This window comes from Dufourea novaeangliae, unplaced genomic scaffold (genome assembly GCF_001272555.1).
Source record: "Dufourea novaeangliae isolate 0120121106 unplaced genomic scaffold, ASM127255v1 scaffold318, whole genome shotgun sequence".
Lineage (NCBI taxonomy): Eukaryota > Metazoa > Arthropoda > Insecta > Hymenoptera > Halictidae > Dufourea > Dufourea novaeangliae.
This window is the reverse complement of record NW_015374196.1, coordinates 7,298-24,986: the sequence shown is the minus strand read 5'-3', so window position 1 is coordinate 24,986 and position 17,689 is coordinate 7,298. Positions and strand designations below refer to the sequence as shown.

At 34.9% G+C, this 17,689-nt stretch overlaps 2 protein-coding genes across 4 annotated transcripts in view; both read left to right on the top strand.

Moving 5' to 3' along the window:
* The first annotated feature begins 201 nt into the window (after positions 1–201).
* LOC107192267 lies at positions 202–3,093 on the top strand. 3 transcript variants are annotated; one of them, XR_001516292.1, is made up of 6 exons: positions 202–1,055; positions 1,581–1,728; positions 1,808–1,996; positions 2,531–2,604; positions 2,671–2,908; positions 2,972–3,093. XR_001516292.1 is itself a non-coding variant. In XM_015581484.1 (4 exons), the coding sequence occupies exons 1-3, from the start codon at positions 510–512 to the stop codon at positions 1,993–1,995; spliced, it is 882 nt and encodes a 293-aa protein (XP_015436970.1). In that variant the 5' UTR covers positions 202–509; the 3' UTR covers position 1,996; positions 2,972–3,093. The 3 variants fall into 3 exon arrangements, 1 of the variants encoding a protein (XP_015436970.1); XR_001516293.1 differs by lacking the exon at positions 2,531–2,604; XM_015581484.1 differs by lacking the exons at positions 2,531–2,604; positions 2,671–2,908.
* Positions 3,094–3,918: 825 nt separating this feature from the next.
* Positions 3,919–17,689, top strand: part of LOC107192263 (PAB-dependent poly(A)-specific ribonuclease subunit PAN2) — a 16,416-nt gene continuing 2,645 nt past the window's right edge. The window contains exons 1-22 of the mRNA XM_015581479.1: positions 3,919–4,273; positions 5,141–5,328; positions 5,410–5,579; positions 5,650–5,770; positions 5,846–6,042; positions 6,136–6,349; positions 6,425–6,561; positions 6,653–6,799; positions 6,976–7,072; positions 8,774–9,007; positions 9,093–9,338; positions 9,811–10,057; positions 12,126–12,305; positions 12,396–12,562; positions 12,813–12,981; positions 13,063–13,421; positions 13,511–13,671; positions 13,909–14,126; positions 14,211–14,340; positions 14,641–14,862; positions 14,941–15,202; positions 15,278–15,316. Coding sequence (XP_015436965.1) covers positions 4,189–4,273; positions 5,141–5,328; positions 5,410–5,579; positions 5,650–5,770; positions 5,846–6,042; positions 6,136–6,349; positions 6,425–6,561; positions 6,653–6,799; positions 6,976–7,072; positions 8,774–9,007; positions 9,093–9,338; positions 9,811–10,057; positions 12,126–12,305; positions 12,396–12,562; positions 12,813–12,981; positions 13,063–13,421; positions 13,511–13,671; positions 13,909–14,126; positions 14,211–14,340; positions 14,641–14,862; positions 14,941–15,202; positions 15,278–15,316 — 3,990 coding nt within the window. The 5' untranslated portion in view covers positions 3,919–4,188. The remainder of the gene's footprint in view (positions 4,274–5,140; positions 5,329–5,409; positions 5,580–5,649; positions 5,771–5,845; positions 6,043–6,135; positions 6,350–6,424; positions 6,562–6,652; positions 6,800–6,975; positions 7,073–8,773; positions 9,008–9,092; positions 9,339–9,810; positions 10,058–12,125; positions 12,306–12,395; positions 12,563–12,812; positions 12,982–13,062; positions 13,422–13,510; positions 13,672–13,908; positions 14,127–14,210; positions 14,341–14,640; positions 14,863–14,940; positions 15,203–15,277; positions 15,317–17,689) is intronic.

The window sequence follows — 17,689 nt, the reverse complement described above, 5'->3', positions numbered from 1 at the left end:
ATCGGACACTTGCGACCCGCCATTGACGTTCAAAGCTGTAACTCGAGCATCCTATCGATTTAGTCTCTACATAGGCGCCGACTGTTTAACAGCAAGCTCAATTTAAACGACATTTAATTACCGCCAAGTGCGGGATTCCTCGGCAGAAGAGGTTCCGTGGGACTTGCGCGTACGTGGCTATCTCCACCTGGAAATCAATATCAGTCGACGTCCAGGTTCACTTGGAACTGCAGTCACAACAGCATGTGCAACAGTTGCGTCTGAACGAAAGTTACGAGAAGATACATTGTGATTGACTTAATTATTCCAGTTGATAAGGAGTTGGAAGGTTCTAGAACCATTGCTGAGGTCAGACAACGTCCATTGAAGAACGGTCAGTGTCTGAAGAACCCAGCATGAACGTGGAAAGTATGGAAGCCGTGTGTTATACAATGCAACCGATGAAAATGCTACATTGTTCGAGGAGAAACAATTTGTGAATATAATTTGCCTTTCAACGTTCCATCAAGATGTCCGAGAAACGCATCTCGCTAGGCATTAACGTCAGCATTCTCGTGATTCTAACGATCTTCGGTGTGCTATTATCTTTACCTTTACGATTACTGTTGAACACGAATTACTACAGTCGCAACCAGACCATCGATACAAATGATACCACAGAAATGGAAAACGCAACGATGTCCAATACATTAGTGATTCCGATAGACCATCGGAAATTAAAGCGGTGTCCAAGACTCGGCTATGAGGATCGCCTACAGTCGGTTTTCCGCACCGATTACGACGGGAATTGCACGTATGTGCGAATCTATACGACCGACGAATTGATGAAGAAGATTGGAGAAGATACGAGCAAGACGATCGACGATGATAGCAAAGGGTTGGCGGTCTCGAAGGAGACCGATAGTGAGAACTTGACAGAAAGCACGGAAGATTGCGGGAAAGATCGTCGAATGAAATCTGTTCCAGTGGCAGGACATATTCTCGTGACGATGCTTCTGATATCAGCGATAGCTGCTCTAGTTGAAGTGTTGCGAATACGTTTCGCTAGAGACAAGGTATTACCGCGGCGACCGCACTAGTTTCTTACTTTAATTTTGAATCCAGATCGAAGAGTTAGCACGATTCTTCTGAATTCTATATTATCGTGGTTTGCAAATCCAATCAGTGTAGATTCACGTAAAACGGCAGAATTTCGAGAAATGTAAACATATTAAAACGTTCGTATGATAAACATATGCGAAATAAAGATAGCGCTTTCAAAGTCTATTTAGCGAGTATACGTTACGGAATGCCGTGAACGAAAGTGAGATAGAAATAGAGAATACTATCGTAGATCCGAATTAAAAGAGAAATAATGTTGTTTGTATAGTATGTTATCTATAGGGAAATAGTACGTATAAAGCACGTTGTTCCATTAGAAACGTTATATTTTTGTAAGAGATCGATGTAACGAAGCTTTACACTGATTGATTTCACGTCCGCCATATATAACGAATAACAAAATATTTCATTCTGTGTCTACGCAAAAACCAACAAACACGAGTATACGTACATGTGCATATTTTTAAAAACCGCCTAAGGACTCGTCTAAGGCAGGTAATGCCAGCTCGAGAAAAGCTTCCACGATCGAACTTCCCGTGCAGAGACGCTTTATTCCGAGGGAACCGATGAAGAGTCAGAGGTCTTTTGAAATGCAAGGCATGCATCGATCCGCTTTACGCTTATTAGGTAGCATATAATTAGACCAGCTTGTGTGCAAGGTTATAAAAAGATATCGTACGTAAATGGCTGAATCGAACCCCCGTAGGTGCAAGACCACCGCCGCTAATTCGCCGTTCCTCGTTTCCGTCGCAACCCTCCACGCAAACTGCTGGCTCATTGAGCGGCACCCCGAATAATCGGATGTCACGTCGTCAATCAGCAGAGAATGAGGACGAAATTGGAAATCACATTAACGCTCTTCAGCATCGCACACGGCTGATTCGACGACATTAAGGTAAACGAGTCTTCGGATTTCGCAGGAATCTGCTTCAGCTTTAGCAAACGGACTAGGTGAACAGGACATCTGCATCGTAAACTGCATTCTTACTATCCGTAAAACAATCGCTTACTAGCTACCTTACTATAAATTCTTTGTTGTTGCGCCTGACTTCCTTGCATAATATATCGCGTCTTTAAGTGAAATATCAGGTTCCTACAGTTAATTACAGTTTCATTCTTCATTTCCGATTTACACGAAAACATTAAATGTCGTTGAAGGTATTGAAATTTTTTCGACATCGAAATAAATAAGTATTGCTAAATATTATTTGCATAAAAACGCGCGGTTGAATTTATATAATAATATGAGCTTTCTTCAATTGGAATTTAAATTGCTTTTACATTTTACTTTATGTCGAATCATCCTGTTGGTAGGACCAGCTACTGAATACTTCTATTAATTCTTTAATATTTGTGAATCAGATGTTGAAATATTTAAAATTCTAATTACTCGTTATAGAGAATATAAAATACTTTATATTCGTTCTAGTAAGGCCGATCTATTCAGTTATTTGAAACTACACTCGTGTTAACACTAACAGGGTACTCGTCTTAGACTAAATGGTAGGTTAACAAAATATATTTCATAAGATATTTATTGACACAATAATGTTATTTTTCATGTATTAGGTCTCACGTATCGCATAACAATTATATCCACGACTTTTTCTGAACAATTCTTACTACTTGGAAAACCCACCATCCAAAAGGACTTCCATAAAAGACGTTATTGCTTTCAAATTGTACTTAGCGGCTCCAACGATTTACTAGCAACTTTGTATTAACAGTTGAAACTCTGCTGATGCTAAGCTACGCAATCTATTTGCTTACAACCCTCAATAGTTCCATACCATTTTTTTTTTATCAGGTAATTTTCACATAGACCTGCTCTTAAACAATTAACATCATTTAATTATTTCTTTTTTTTTAGATGACGTGACAAATAGGAGAATGTGTATGCGAACAGAAGACCGCAAAATCTGTTTGAGACCGGAAACGGAAGGGAGTCAAACGTCCTTGCTTCCTCATATCCTTCCACGTACGAACAACGCACAGACCACGTAAAAGTACTGAAAGATGAATGTATTTTTGAAAGTGTTACAAATTATTTACATTGTATTTTCTAAACAAAAACCTGTACATTCCTTCGACACTTCTGTGATCCTCATTGTTTCTCACGTGATATGCAAAATGTTAAATATAATTCGTCAAATATATACATATGTACATATATTGGTGTTCAATAAATACATTATATTATTCTCTAGATGTACAAAATTTATTCTAATACTTCACACAATGCTACTGGTCAACATAAGTAATTCAAATTTAATATCATCAACAGTTTCTACATTCGCTTCTAAAATGTCTGAATGCTACAAAAAACGTGTAGGTAGTTACAAACGTTCAAGAAAGATGAAACAAATATATTAGCATACGTCCAAACAAACATTACCTTACGATCCTAAAATCTACAAAATACTGAAAACGAATTAAATCTTAAAAAGTAATATGTTTAAAAAAATTCTGATCTAGCGAATCAAATATAAAATTGAATTTCTCTAAATCGTAATGGTAAGTGCGAAATTACCCAAGGTTTACAACTTATATGCACAGTTTCCATCCTTGCGTATGATTAAACGAAATCCTTATTAAATCCCGCGTTCGATTTCGCGCCTTCGTTTCGCGTTCAAGTTCGAGCGGGAAAACGAGCATGGCCTAGTGATTTTCGCGTCCTTGCCATTGGCGTTACTGGTCGACGCGGCAACAGCAGATGTCGCCACCTTCAAGGCCGTCATACAACCTTATACGAGTGAAACGCGTAGAAAAGTGGAATCATGAATTAAAGGTGTATCGATGATCCGGCCACCTCGCGTATCGCGATAAAGCGGTTCTGGACGCATTATGTCGCGTGCGATGTTAATCGTTTCAATCGTGTAGTGGCGGGAAAACGGTGAATATCCGTGACGAAGTGTTTCGCTTGTTGCACAGTTGCCAAGGCGACTAAGGTGCGTGGCTGCGTGCGTGTGCGTGTCAGAAAGTGTGCTATGAGAAGAGAACGACCGTCAGAACGACGATTCTACAGCTACCTTCCGACTGACGGCGATTCGATGTTTGAAAAACGAACAGACTGAAGACGGGAATATTATGGACTATCCGGTTTTAGGCCACTACGACCTGAGCGTAGAGGCCACGGCCGAGAGCGGCGGCGGCGACGAACAGGAACAGCTTTGTGAGTACTAATCCTCGTCTTTTCCAGCATTATTTCCCTTTCAATAAAGCCGCCAGAAACTCCGCATCCCGTCAATGTGCGGTCTATTTGACTGTAAACTCGAAGACTTGGAATGGCGCGAAACCTACTCGCTCTCGTGACACTCGTTGCTTCGATCAGGATGCGCGATCTGGCGTCCTGCTACCAGAGATCAATAAAATTCGAAATAGAAATTTTCCAACCCTTCCTTTCCTAATTTACACTCTGCTACAAAAAAGATTTTGTTTTTTTTTTCCTCGTAAAAAATGTTCAATGTCTTTCATACAATTTAAGAAATAATCGGATCCGGCAGCAGGTTTTCTCTATCATTTCAGATTTCCAAGGGAAAAAGATTTATAACGAAAAAAATTGATTATGTAGCTATACCGTCTTATATGTATTTTCAAATAATATTTTCATATTGTGTGAATTTCATTTTGTTTGTATTGGTTTTAATAATCAATACTCCATATTATTGTAAATGTTGCTCTCCAAATCTTAAATTATGAATTATTACCTACTAGTATCAGAATATATTTGCCTAATAAATGCTTATCTGTTAATTCAATAAATTGTTATTGATTGCTATCTGTCCTTCTATTGTTTTCAAGTATATTTTTGTTTATATTGCCCAGCTGTTTAGGCTTCATTAACTGTCATTATTTCACAGGATGAGGCAATTTGAAAATTGAATATGTTACTGCTGTTTTAATTAGAAAATTTGATTTTGCAATTCTGTTGTAGATATGAGAACTGCTAGAAACAATAATGATATTATTAATAAACGTATGGCCGGTATCCGACACTATCAAGTGTTTTCTTGGTCAACTTTTACATATTTTATTCCAGGGGAAGACACAAATTATGTATTGTCCACTGAAGAATATGTACCTGCTACAGAACAATTCGGAGAAGAGTTTGCTGGAGCCGAGTTTCATGAAACTCGTACTTTACTTGCTGATGGGGGGGATAGGTTTGGTGTATCTACAGCCACTTTTGACACTGTCGAAGAACTTATGTGGATGGGGAATCAAGGGGTATAAGAATAATTGTTACACAGTTTGATCTAACAAGTTTAAGTATTCTTAGAAATGGTGATCAAACAAAAAATTTTGTAGGGTCACGTAACATCTTACTATGGGGCTGGGTTACAAAAATACACCTCTTTTCAAGTACATGCTACACAAGAAGTTCGGCATATTCATCCATTGGACGAGGGAATTTTAATCTTGACACAAAGTTTATTAAGATGTCAATTGAGGAGAGGCATACCAATATTTACACATATGTATGTTAATCTTATACATTACACATTGGAAATGATTAAATATTTTCTATAATTGTGCATAACATTATAGGTCATCGAATATGATAGACATGCAATGCATGCTTCAAATTTCTCCGACTAGATTACTAATGGGGGGACATCAGGATAAAATAATTGATTTTAATCTCACCAGAGGAAAAGAGACTGGAGTAGTGAGTGTCTATAAATATTAGTAAAATCATTAATTAACTCTGCGTTCATGGATCAGTACTTTCTTGTACTTATAGGTAAATGTAGGGGAAAGTGGTTGTGCAATTTTAAGGCAGCATAGTAGATTTATATGTGCTGGCAATCCTGCTGGACGAATTGATCTCAGGGATCCAAATACATTATCAGTAGAACATACTTTCGATACTCATAGTGGGTCACTTAGTGATTTTGATGTTCAAGGAAATTACCTCGTTACGTGTGGTTTCAGTAATAGGTAAGATACAGATTAATCAGAAATTTAAGAAAGCTGTTAAAAATTGTTAGTTATGTCTAAAGTGTGTCTTACTAATTGCATTTATGGGTTTAGTCGTCAGGGTCTCTCGGTAGATCGATTCTTAATGGCATATGATCTCAGACAAATGAGAGCGTTGAGTCCTGTTACAACTCTAGTATACCCCCTTTTATTGAAGTTCCTACCCAGCTACTCAAGTCGTTTAGCTGTTATATCACCATTGGGACAAATGCAACTTCTTGATACTATCTACGCTAATGTACAACCATCTATGACATGTTTGTATCAGGTAAATATATGTAAAAATTTTTAGGAGAAAGTCCCTAGTTGCATTTCTTGCATACAGATTTTATTGTATTGGTAGGTTGCTACTGGTGGTACTATGATTTTATCGTTTGATGTATCCTCTACATCTCAATGCCTCTGTTTTGGAGATTCAGCAGGTTCCATACATCTTATGTCTACAAATACACCTGAACCACAGTTTAATACATTTTCTCGGTTAGTAGTTATATTAGTATATAATGATTCGGAATTACACAAGAGACAAACTTGAAAGGCAGTAAAGAAATCTGTATTTTTCTTTATTTAGGCCAACAGAATTTGCTGATCCAGTTGAATCAATTCAGTCTATAGCATTTGATGATGATGTTACACCGCTAAGTACAATACCTGTTGTTTATACCGGGCATCCATTATTAAGTGATTGGCCAGAAGAATATCTAAAGAAAGTTTATAGGTATGTTGCAGCAATTGATGGATCACATATTGGAGACATTTAATGATGTTCAAGTAGAACCAAGTATAGTAAAGAATATAAATTTATAACTTTGAACTTGAAATGTGTAGTATAGTTACAAATGTCAATTTGTATGTAACAACTTCTAAAACTTTATTTATTCCGTACTTTCACAGGAAAACGCCATCGATTGATCCCGAAATTCTGCGCACAATGAAAATGCAAGGAACAATCGGTTACGCCCCAAATCCTCAGGCGTTTCGCAGAAATCAAGTGAGGAAACAATATTCTCCCACTTTACTACAGTATTGTTCAAAATCTTTCCAGACACTCTCCTAAAATCCAAATTTCCTATTTTCCCTTCATTCGAGTGTTCCCCCGTGGTTTCCAATTATACTTCTAGAAGATAAGTTATGTTACATTTTTGATGTTTAAACTTCTTGTTGCCAGTTATATCATGGATGAAGAGATAAAACACAACAAATTATTACTGTTGAAAGTTGTGAACGTCTATTTGTCTTTGAATTTAAATAGTTTAAGTTCCCAGGGAACATTGTTTCATTGATTTTATATAGAATGTGTAGTTATAATCAATTATGATAACTATACATTCCGTATATGCTGACACACGTAGTGTGTGTTAATTGGATCAGTTTTGCAAGAAAATATTAACTATATCGAATACCTAAGAGGTATTTTCTACTAATTACTTCATTGTAGCTTTGGTGGTATAATCGCAGTATTAAATCAGTACAATGAATCAGAACAATGTGTTATTTGCGACAAAGAGACGAGCTCAATATGAATGAAACCATTAATTTTGCAGAGGAATCAAAATTATATAACGCGATTAAGACTGATAACGTTCCGTGATAAATATTATAGTCTATAAACAACGTTTAAGAAACGTGATATATTTTCATAAACTAGTCCACAGTATTCTAATAATTTCCTCTACAGTAATGTATGAGAAAAAAGACCTGAGTGAGGCATTGAAAACGTGTACTTACATAATGCTGAAATATTGTTCACGTTCTTTTAATTAATTACTTTCTCGCTTTCATATTAATATCTTTAGCAAAAGAAACTATTAGAAACAAATTTAACTGTAAATATGTTATGTTTACTTGATCTCATTTCTATCACCAAAGTGATAAAACTATAGAGCTGTTAGTTCTTATCATAAAATGTATATTTATATGTCTTTAACGTTTCCCTTTAGTCATTAAATTTTTCTAAACTTAATCTATTTCAAACATTTTTAAATTTGTCAACTGAGCTTTGATGACTGTGTGAGAGTACAGTTATTAAGAACCAGTTCAATTTCTTCAAAGAGAAATGATATTGTTACTAACTCTTGAGATTGCATAAAATTTGAAATATTTATTATTAAAGATCTCAAATTTGAAAATAAAAAACATATATCTGTATAATTATGTCCTCGAAGTATTTGAAGCGCAAATCGAGTACACGATTGTCAATGGTTAAAAATAGCGAAAGTTTAAAAAAGAAAAAAGTAAGTCGAGTCACATTGACAAAATGCTTCTAAAGAAAATATCAGAGTTTCATATCGATGTTTACAATCTCAAATCCCTGTATTTTATAAGCCAGTGTGAGATAGATCTGCTGCCTTTGAATCTCGCCTTAAAACACAATATGTTTGTAACTGATGCATTGTCTTTGTTTCCGTTTCATAGTTTGTGCTCAATAATCTTAGTACGCTTATTGCTTGTGGAACATATTTCTGAAAGAATGTATAATCGAAGTTGTATTTGAGTGAAATAAAGATTGTAATATTTATTTAATAGGTATTATTTATTTTTTCACGGTCCAAATTATGTTGACAAATTACGCGCGATTGAGAAGCATTCGTCGATGCGTACTATAAATCGCGTATACGCCATCCCAAAATAACAAAAAAAAAAAGCAGTCATTCGATTAATTGAAAAAAAATAAATAATACCTGTTTTGCAGATACCTTACAATTTGGAAAAACGACGTGGCGTAGTTGCAAAGCTTTTCGCGGGGGACTCACGATCTAAGACAGATGACGGTACCTTTGTGGCCATACCTAAGCGTTATCGTAAAATCGAGGTGAAATACTCACGTCTCGGTTACGATGAATTCGATTTCGATCAGTATAATCGTACCAACTTCTGTGGACTGGAAGCCACGCTTCCCAACAGTTATTGTAATGCTATGTTACAGGTAAGTGCAACGATACAGGCAATAATCAACCGGCTTTTTTTTGTCGAAAGAATGTACTTTACAAGATTCGTGTCTGGCTTTTCAGTTACTCTATTATTGTGAACCTGTGAGAATAGCGTTACTCTCACACTCGTGCCAAAGAGAATTCTGTCTCTCCTGTGAACTAGGATTCTTATTCCACATGTTAGACACGTCTCGGGGATTGCCTTGTCAAGCTGCAAATTTCCTTCGAGCTTTTAGGACAGTTCCAGAAGCAGCTGCGTTAGGACTTATATTGAGCGATCTACACCCGGAAGCTAAAAGAAAAATCAACTTGAATCGCTTAATACAAGTATGATATACGATATTCAACAGTATTATTTTTTTATTCAACTTTGTCAACTAATGGGGTGTTTGGTAGCTTTGAATTTTTTATGTTTTCATATAAGTTGCATGTTTAATAAAAATATTATTATATCTAGGAGTGTTTCATTCATTTCTGATATTTGGCTAATATTCCCCAATTGTTTCGAAATATGATGGTCTATTCTTTCCAGAGAAAAATACAGACTCCTCTCGATTATCGTCCCGAATTCGGGTCCGCACCAGGACAATAATCCTTTAGGGAGAAATGATTCAGACCTTCGTAAATTCGTTTTTTGCTCGAAGCCTGACGCTTGGTAACAAAAGTGTTCCACCCCCCCCCCCTCAGTGGTGGGGGTAATGCGTAGACAATAATCGTGTAGAACAAGCCAGACGATAATCGAGAGGAGTCTAGATTGTAAAGTTTCAGTGTTCATTGATCACTTTGAACAACCTTTCAGAGTTGGAATAGGTTTATTCTTCATCAAATTCATTATGAGATACTGGAGACAAGGAAACGACATCAAGAGGAAGAGGAAGCAGCTCGTCTCAAATCAGGTCCTACATGTCCACCATTCGTTTATAATGAGCAAGACTTCCCTAGTATCTTGCAGGACATTGGCTCGCGGTACAGAAGTCACGACGAAGAGAGGAAGAGAAGGAGGAAGCAAGGGAAGGATGGTAAATATATGTGGATCGCATCGAAAGGTAAACACAATTCATGTGTAACCTTCACATTGGGCACTCTTTGTGTTTATTTTTCATTTTGTATCCGACTGTACATTTGCACTTAATTGGCAATATATCCGAAGAATATCAACGGCAATTTAGTTCAACATCGTTTGATCTAGCATATTTTCACACATGAATATTATTTTATGTAAAATATTATTTATTGCTGTATTCTTAGGATACTGCACCCCTTTTTGTTCCTGATTATGCTACACGAAGATAAAATGTATCCAATTGCTTGTTCCACACTGTTTTTTATGAATTTCATTTCATTCCCTTTTTTTATAGGAAAGAAGACATTGTTTTCCACAATTGCATGCCCCATTTGTAAAAATAAGTATAAGCAATGCTTTAAAATTGAAGTCAATTTAAAATTCTTTTTTTTTATTATACATTTCTTAAAGAGTAAACAAGAGTATCCATGTAGTATAAATTTTTTTACGAATTTAATTTTAAACAAAATTAGCATAACTGAATTTTGACATGTAGACTACCCTACATAATGAACTGTTTGTATATTACTAACTTTTACTGTAGTCTATTGAACGTATGTTATTCAATTAAATATTCGATCGCAGATTATTGATCTATCTAGGTGTTACTAACCGTAAATTAAAATGAAACACACGTACCTAATTAAAATAAATTAAAATATAACCCAATTAATTAAAATGAATCACAATAAAAAAAAAATAAAAAAAACGAACCCCTGAGTCGAGTTCGGATAATAGAGAGGACCCCTTGAACCCCGCTTGACCAGTGTCCACCAGTGGTCAGCATTGGTCAGCAGTGGTCAGCAGTGGTCAGCAGTGGTCAGCAGTCGTGGGGAGACCTCGACGAGTTCGGATAATAGAGAGGACCCCTTGAACCTTCCTTGATCAGTGTCCACCAGTGGTCAGCAATCGAAAGACCTCGACGAGGCCCACGGACGCGAGTGGACTGAGGATTTGTTATTGCGCGCTCGTATTTATGGGCTCGCAGCGACCATGAACTTGCGCGCACTGGTGCGCGGTCAAGTGCGCAAACATTGAGTGCACTGGAAACTCGAGCTCGCCAAAAATTATTTCTCGATTAATTTATTATTTCTAATAAGGTAATTGTAATGACAATTACCTCTCTGAGAAATATTGTTAAACATTCTGTCAGCTGTCTTGTAATGCAAATTGTTATTGTTTATAACAAATATAAATGGAAATATACAGAAACTTTCAAGATATGAACCGTGTAATGAACTTTTACGTGTAATAAATTTAACTTTATTGCAAACTATTAAACAATGACTATGTCTTAATGTTTATGACGATTGTTAACTAAATATTATTTATTGAAAATGTGCCTTGATAGCGTTTTAAACAAGGAATTCATAAAAATTTGTAGAACAGTAGGAATTCTTTGATTTATTTCAGAATAAGTTTAATATTGTAATGTTTATAACAATCACATCTTTGGTGGGAGATGTTCAACATTGTTTCATCCCTTTTACAATGCGAATTGTTAATAATTATAACAGATAGAAATTGAGATATACAGAAACATGCAAGATATGGATCGTTTTATGAACTTTCACGTGGAATAAATTTTATTTTATTGTAAATTATTAAATAATAGCCGTGTCGTAATGTTGGTGGCAATTGTTAACTAAAAATTGTTTAATTTAATTGCGTCTTGGTAGAGTTTTATGCGAGAAATTTGTAACAATTTATGGCATGGTAGAAATTCTTCGATCAACATTTGATCGTTATTGTCCTTGACAATAACTGTTATAGCTTTGAGCATAGAATATTTGGCTTACTCGAAATTATTTCACAATAAATTAAATATTTCCGACAATATAATATTAATGCCAATCACATTTTCGGCAAGGATTCTTAAACATTCTATCACTTGTTTTGTAATGCAAACTGTAATTGGTTATAGCAAATATATAAAAATAGAGGTACTTATAAAAATATATAACTTTCTATATATGTATATTATTAACTTTTTATTGAGTATTATTAAAATCAATTCATTGAAATTTTATATTGATCTTTATTGCGGGTAGATAAGAACAACAAAAAATCTATCGAAGAGAACGAAGTGCGAGATGAAGAGACAGAAATCAGTCGTCTGTTTGGATCGGAACAAACGCACATGCATTGTTGTCTCAAATGTGGGCAAGAAGCTACAAAACATTCCATCATGTTACTATGTAACTTAGTTTATCCGGAATTAACAGATCCTTGTAAGACAATATTCAAGCTATACGGTTTTTTCCGTGCGTGTTGAATACACCTTTCTCGTAACTTAAACAAATGCATTTTACCTTTTATAGCAGAGGAGGTTCCGTTTACAAGTGTTCTTGCCCGCAGTTTAAGACCCGAGAAAATTACACCTGCATGGTGTGACAGTTGTCAAAAATTTACACCTACTCTCCAATTTCGACAATTGACTAAACTACCTCAAATATTGGCACTGAACTGTGGTTTAGACACACAACAGGTACATAGATCACAAACTTATACATACGTCCTAAAATTTAAAAAAACCAATGGTCACATAGCGAGCAGTCATAACAACGGATAAGGTTGTTTTATTTGCATTTTAATTCTATAAAATTGTCACAACTCTTCAGAGAAGATGTCTAAATAAATCTGTGTTTGATATTGTAGTGTCTATGAGTGCAACTTTTGGAGTACAATAATGTATTTTACAATTGTGTTTAAATATTTTGAATGAATCATTATTGTAGGATAAGTCATTTTGGCAATCCCAAATGGACATTGTTGTCCAAAAAGTATTATGTGGAATAGAAAGTAGCCCGTCTTCAAGTCCCGTTCCTGTTACCGTAAAACCCTGTCGGTACGGTAATAATTGCACCCGAGTTGGTTGTAGATTTAGACATGCGGGTAAAGATTCAGGTACGTTTATTATTCTTAGAAATTACTCTGTTACCATTAAAGTATCTGCCGTAATCAGTTAATATTCTTAATTTCTATTAGAAAATCTGTCAACTCCACCTGCAACACCTCCCACAATGACTACAACATCTATTGCAACTCCACCTAGTCACTTATACTATTCACATTCGTGGATACCCCACAATATTGAGATTTCTCTAAACAGTAGCGGTGAACTATTCGTAGAAAAGATTAATAACCCAAAGAACGGTTCTACTGAAAGTAGTAAACCTATCAAAGAGACTGTAGTAGAAAATGGCCAAGGTGACGGTAAGGCGCAACAGGACTCAAAGAGTCTGACAGCGGAATCAAACGCAAAGAAAACAGAAAATTATGTCACCACAACACCAGATAATGGCGACGGTAGAAGTACAGATGCGAGTGAAGAAAGCTCGGTTGTAGTAAGCAAAATGCTAATAATTTGCATTCTATCACAAATTATTCAATGACAACCACGTCTTACTATTTTCGCGAAATATAAGTAGTATAGCCTTATAAAAAGTATAGCCTTAGTGCTGTTATTTGTTACGTCGATGATAAAAATAACGAAGACAGGAGGAACATTGTTGCGTTGCTACGGGTCGGACCACATTATCATGAAAGGTCGAGTGGCAGTGCGGTCTCACAGTGGTATATTCTTAATGATTTTTGGTAAGTCAAACAAACTATTCTATTCGTGTAATATAAAATTTGGAAATTAAGAAATACTGATAAATTACTATTATAGTGTTTTAAAGATTATATAGCAAAGATGAATCAATATTATTAATTTAAGTTATATACTTATATTTAACGAATGGTATTCACAGCTCTTGCTGCTGCATGGTTTTAAAATATTGACAATTTCAGTACCACAATTTAAATTTGAAACTTGTACATTTGTCTTAGCATATCAGCAGTGACACCACAAGAAGCAGTTTGGTTTAATCTCGATTGGAAAGTTCCTTGCGTTCTTCATTACACGGCTGTGCCAGCACCCGAACCAGCACCTTTTGTTAGTCCCCTCACGTACGATGTATTTGGAGAAGACAAATGTATCGCTCGTAGTGGAGGAACAAGAGGCATCACATTTACGCCCTTGACATCAGATGAAATGCCGAAAAAAGGTTGAAGCAAAACAAAAAAAGTTTCGAAGAAAAACTTTTTCAAGCTATACAATAGCATAATTGATAATGAAAATATTTTTGTAGGAGAACTAGTCGGAATCGATGCAGAATTTGTTACGTTGAATCAGGAGGAGTCTGAACTTCGAAGTGACGGGAAAATGTCTACTATAAAACCGAGTCATATGTCTGTTGCGCGAATTACTTGTATACGCGGGTGTGTACAATTGTTTAATATTCTGCTATTACCTCAATCCTATCCAAGAAAAAACTTGAAATTTAAGTTATATTTTATCCCATTATCATTACGGATAGAATCTTTTATAGCTGTGAGCAAAACTACGTGAAAGCCATTTTTAGATTAGGTATCCTCAGAGTTCACGAATAGGCTTAAGATGAAGTTCACTCTTTACGTTCATTTGTTTTTCTACACCTCTCTTCAACTTCATATAACCATCAACGAAGTATTGTTTATAATTTAATAGTGTATACTTAAAGTATTTAATATTTCAAGCAGACAAGGTCCTTTGGAAGGTATTCCTTTCATAGATGATTACATAAGCACTCAAGAACAAGTGGTTGACTACCTTACAAAATTCAGTGGAATTCAACCAGGTGATTTGGATGCTAACTTTAGCAGCAAACACTTGACTACTCTTAAATCAACTTATCAAAAGCTGCGGTTTTTGGTTGACAATGGTATAGTGTTTGTTGGCCATGGACTAAAAAATGATTTCAGGTGATAATTTTATAAACTTTTCTCAATCATATAAACATAGCGTAGGCGTGTAATTAAATTTATCGTCGGCTTTTTCAGAGTAATAAATTTAGTTGTACCGGCAGAACAGATAGTAGATACTGTGTTGTTATTCCATTTGCCTCATCATCGCATGGTGTCATTGCGTTTTCTAACGTGGCACTTTTTGGGTAGAAAAATTCAATCTGAAACGCACGATTCGGCAGAAGATGCCCTTGCAGCTCTTGAATTATATAGGAAATATGAGGAATTAGAAAGATCGGGAAAATTAACCGAATCGTTGAAAGAACTTTATAATGTTGGCAATCAGTTACAGTGGAAGGTAAGGAAGATCAACATCGTCGTTAATGTAATGTAATAATTCACATGTTTATGTTTTCATCTTTTTTCTGTTTAGGTACCGGACAGCTCATATGAGGATGACCCTCATGAGGAAGTACATGATTTTCTCACATTAAACAACGACGGTGAAATCTAGATAATGATTTCAAAGCACAGTGTAAATAATTTAAAACTTGTGCTCTGTAAAACATTACCTAATGTATTTACAAGCGGTTCTCTGAGGTTTCATTTTGCAACAAAATCATGCACTCCTCATTTTTCAGACGAGTTTCAGATAGAAGGAGTCTCTGTAGGCCAGGTGTGGCGATGATGTCGCGAAGGTTATGATTACGGGTACAATTATTATTCTCTTCTTACGATACCAGTTTAATGGTTCATTATGTGCGTTACATGAAATTGTCATATGTGACTCAGAAATTTTAAGTCGGTCCCCATCGAATCGATCATGTACATTATTAAGGCAATCGAGAAAACGGAATTCTTGTCGATCGTGATTTTAAGAAGCTTATGTATACGCCGTGCAAAGCCGATCTTGTACATATTGTCCAATAGCACATTAGCGTTTTGAAGAGCAGTATCAACCCCACACTATCCGACTATGTACCGTTATTTATTTTAATTTCTCGACATATTCTAACCGAAAGATGACACAGCCCATCCTATTTAATCTCTACATTACAGATACGTGTACATAATTGAGACTATTCTAGTAATAGCTTTGGATGGGGAATCGGTATGAAGATAATGTTTCGCAATTTTCTTTTATGCGTATTTTTTCTAAAGTATTAACTTTTGTACCGTTTTATCAAACAATATCGCGATGAAAATGCAAAAATACGTTTTTATAAGATTTACTTCGTCTAAATGGATTTCAGTTCTCGAAACAGTATACCAGACTGTGTGAAATGATTTTGATTGTTACAAGAAACAGAAGTGTTTTTTGAACAGTCCTGTTCTGTGAAGCTCTTGAAACGCAAAAAAAAATATTACCAAGATAGTAGTATATTTTACAAAACGATTGTACTCATAGATTATTTTTATATATATTTTACCAATATCAAAAGATGCAAGAGAAAAATACTATCAAAATCTATTGAATGAGGCGAGATTGTTGAGGCATCTATTTTTTTATATCTCAAAGGATTTTAATATAATTTGTACACAAAGATAGTTGCGCGTTGAATCTGATGGAAATACGATTCGTATAGTTGATGCAACGAAATCAGTAGCACATTATGGGAGGTAGTAATCATGCATTTGTTTTGTGTACGTTATGTCATTGTGATTTTTCAATAAACAGTCCTATGAAAAAATTACCTTCCACATTTCTCTGTAAGTATATTGAAATGATTGTCAACATCCTAAACAAATAATAGAAAAATATCTGTTCTTACTAGAGATGGCGTGCAAAATCACTAACGGTGATTTATCACAGTGATCGTCGAATCACGATCACGATTGTGATTTAACTTCATTCACGACCGTGATTGCGATTTTTTTATCTTGAGTGAATTTGCTCACTGCAATCGTAAGTCATTAATCTTTAAACAGAAAAACGTATTCAATATGATTTTACGATGAATTACATTACTGTGTTTGTAAAAATCAGTAGAAAAAACAAGAAATTCTAAAACAATGATTTGCTACGTAACATGTAGATCATTATTTATAATCATTAATTTATTCATTATTCTTTATTGTTTCTAATTATTCTTTCACTTTATACGATATAACTCGAATTTTTGTTTTGATGTCGTTAATATAAAATATAAAATATAAAATATAAAATATAAAATATAAAACTTAAAATATAAAATACAAAATATAAAATATAAAACATAAAACATAAAATATAAAATATAAAATATAAAATATACAGATTATGTGTCGCGTGTAAAGAACTGTTAGGTTTCTCCACCAATCAGAAACGATTATTAACCGATTTCAATGAAAGTTTCAGTATGTACATAACTAACATAAATCTTCGATATGTATTTATTAAATTTTCATTATAGCCTCAGATTAAAAAGTCGTAAAACACGATCTTTAATAGTTTCTTCACGATTCGGACGAATTGCAACTTTTTCAAATTTTTTTTTCACATCATTTAGTAAATTAATGTCTCTAACTTCACAAAAAGCTCAAGTCATTTCAACGATATCTCACTGTAACACTTAAAAAAGTTTTAAAGTTCCATTTATATCATTGTCCTGTGAAAATACTCATGCTTCCAGTAGCATTCATATTCCAATCAATGAATTTACAGAATAAGGAAAAGGAATCTAAAGTAACTTTCAGTAGTTCTATACATCTTTATCTCGAATAATTTTCTAAAACATTCAAAGTACTAGACATTTTTACACTTTGAATCTCATATCGATTTCTAAAATAATCCTAATTCGATGTAATATAGAACGTAGTTTCATGAGATATATTCGAAGTTCGCAGCCATTAGCTCGATATTGTC